The sequence below is a fragment of the Rhizomucor pusillus genome, assembly GCF_041956525.1.
Source record: "Rhizomucor pusillus strain CBS 183.67 unplaced genomic scaffold VTP01scaffold_11, whole genome shotgun sequence".
Lineage (NCBI taxonomy): Eukaryota > Fungi > Mucoromycota > Mucoromycetes > Mucorales > Lichtheimiaceae > Rhizomucor > Rhizomucor pusillus.
This window is the reverse complement of record NW_027192153.1, coordinates 462,812-464,577: the sequence shown is the minus strand read 5'-3', so window position 1 is coordinate 464,577 and position 1,766 is coordinate 462,812. Positions and strand designations below refer to the sequence as shown.

The window sequence follows — 1,766 nt, the reverse complement described above, 5'->3', positions numbered from 1 at the left end:
GTGGTTCTAGATGACTCCAAGGAAAATCGCGATGAACCAATACATTGGATCACGGAAGGCACCAGCTGTCGTCCCTGAATATATAATCAGTATATTCGATGTTCGATCAATTCTTTATATAACTTACACTCTATTTCAGTATGCTCCACCTCCTCACGAAGATATTCATCGTCGGCATGAAACAGCTCATTGCCTTGTTCAGCGTCGTCTACCTCGCCTTCAGGCTCTGCATCATCGAACACGTTGTTACCATCGTCAAGTCGCAGCGTACCCGATGGCAAGATAAGACGAGCTTCATCACAAGGCTCGCTGTCCATGTCCACTTCCATGTCCATTCCTGCATCATCGCCATCGAGTGCCATAGCAGCATTGTCTAACAGAAAAAATAGAGTGACCTTAGCATTAGCTGCATAAATCAGGTGCACGAATGTACCTTGGGCGCTCAATGCTGCAGGTAGAGTCCCGCTGTTATTGACGGCTGCGCTTGGAAAGGCTGCAGTGGTTGTTGTCAAGCATTCGGCGTGCAATTGAAAGACGTTCGAATTACTTACGAGGAAGGACTGGCTTGAATTGACCGAAGAGAAACAAGTGTTTGCGATCGTGTTTCCGGGTTTGTTTCTTGTGGCAGTAGTTGCCAAAGTGATCAACAGCGGTGCACTTTGTGCACTTTGTTCACTCACAGTCAATATATTCGTTAGCTCGGGTTTGCTCAGGCATTTCAGTAGAATGGCCTCGCTACAAATAAAATTCCTACTGCACATAAATCGTGGTATCTGAAATTTTCGCTGGCAGAGACCTTGAATTTCCTTACATAGCATGTACCCTAGCTGAGTCTAGGAATGCTAGCCAGGCACCTCTGCCTTCAGTACATCTCAAAGAATCCTACGTTGCCAGAAAAGAGTCAAGACAGCGTGTCTAGCAGACACATTGACTTCTTGGTGTAGTTGGTTATCACGTCTGTCTCACACACAGGAGGTCGCCAGTTCGAGTCTGGCAGGAGTCAATTATTTTTAACGCCATCCGACATGGACCTGATCCAGCTTCCTTTTTGGATACTTCGCCGTTGCGCGCCGCTCTTCACCTCACCTTTCCTTTTCGAATTCATTTCCCTAGTACAAATCATTCATATGTTCTTAGATTTTCCTTTTATTATTATATATCCGTAGAACTGAAAAGCAGTATAAATATCTCCATAGGAGCAGTTCCACAAACCTTTGTTCTTATCCGACTAGATGGCTACTGGATTTCCCACCAGCAATACCACACGACTTGACCATCCCTATAAAAACAGAAAACTAAAATATGTTTTTCTTCCGCTATAAAATCAGGGAACTAAGTATATCCAAAATTTATAATACTGTCCAAATCAGAGAAGAAAAAACAAATAAGACTAACAAGTTTTTAAAACTGGAAAAGTTCCATCGACAATGCCAATGGTCGGTAGGTGTGGACAACCTCGACGCATCCGTGCGTGCTCCTATGGATGAACCGGAAACTACCGAGCACAGAGTTATACTTTGCGTCCTCAGCTGTGAGATCTGCACCTCGGTGTTTGCGAACTCGAACCACAAAGTTTTGTTTCCCCAAATATGAATTATTAGGCAGGACACGATCAACGAATAAAGCGTAACCTCCATCGATGACCACACAATCGTACTTGGTTACCTTGCCCTTGAGGTTTATCTCGGAAAGCATGGACCCATCGTTATTGGTTGAACATGGCGCAGCATCCGACACAAAGAGTACCATCCCATTTATATCGGTAC

At 44.4% G+C, this 1,766-nt stretch overlaps 1 protein-coding gene and 1 non-coding gene across 2 annotated transcripts; one reads left to right on the top strand and one right to left on the bottom strand.

Moving 5' to 3' along the window:
• Positions 1 to 6: 6 nt before the first annotated feature.
• Positions 7 to 1,695, bottom strand: VTP01DRAFT_1673 (uncharacterized protein; the record flags this gene model as incomplete). Its single annotated transcript, XM_069380049.1, has 4 exons — positions 7 to 74; positions 128 to 493; positions 552 to 666; positions 1,453 to 1,695. The coding sequence occupies 4 exons, from the start codon at positions 1,693 to 1,695 to the stop codon at positions 7 to 9; spliced, it is 792 nt and encodes a 263-aa protein (XP_069238097.1).
• VTP01DRAFT_t64 lies at positions 930 to 1,003 on the top strand. The gene has a single exon. It is a non-coding gene; the product is annotated as a tRNA-Val (tRNA).
• Positions 1,696 to 1,766: the final 71 nt, after the last annotated feature.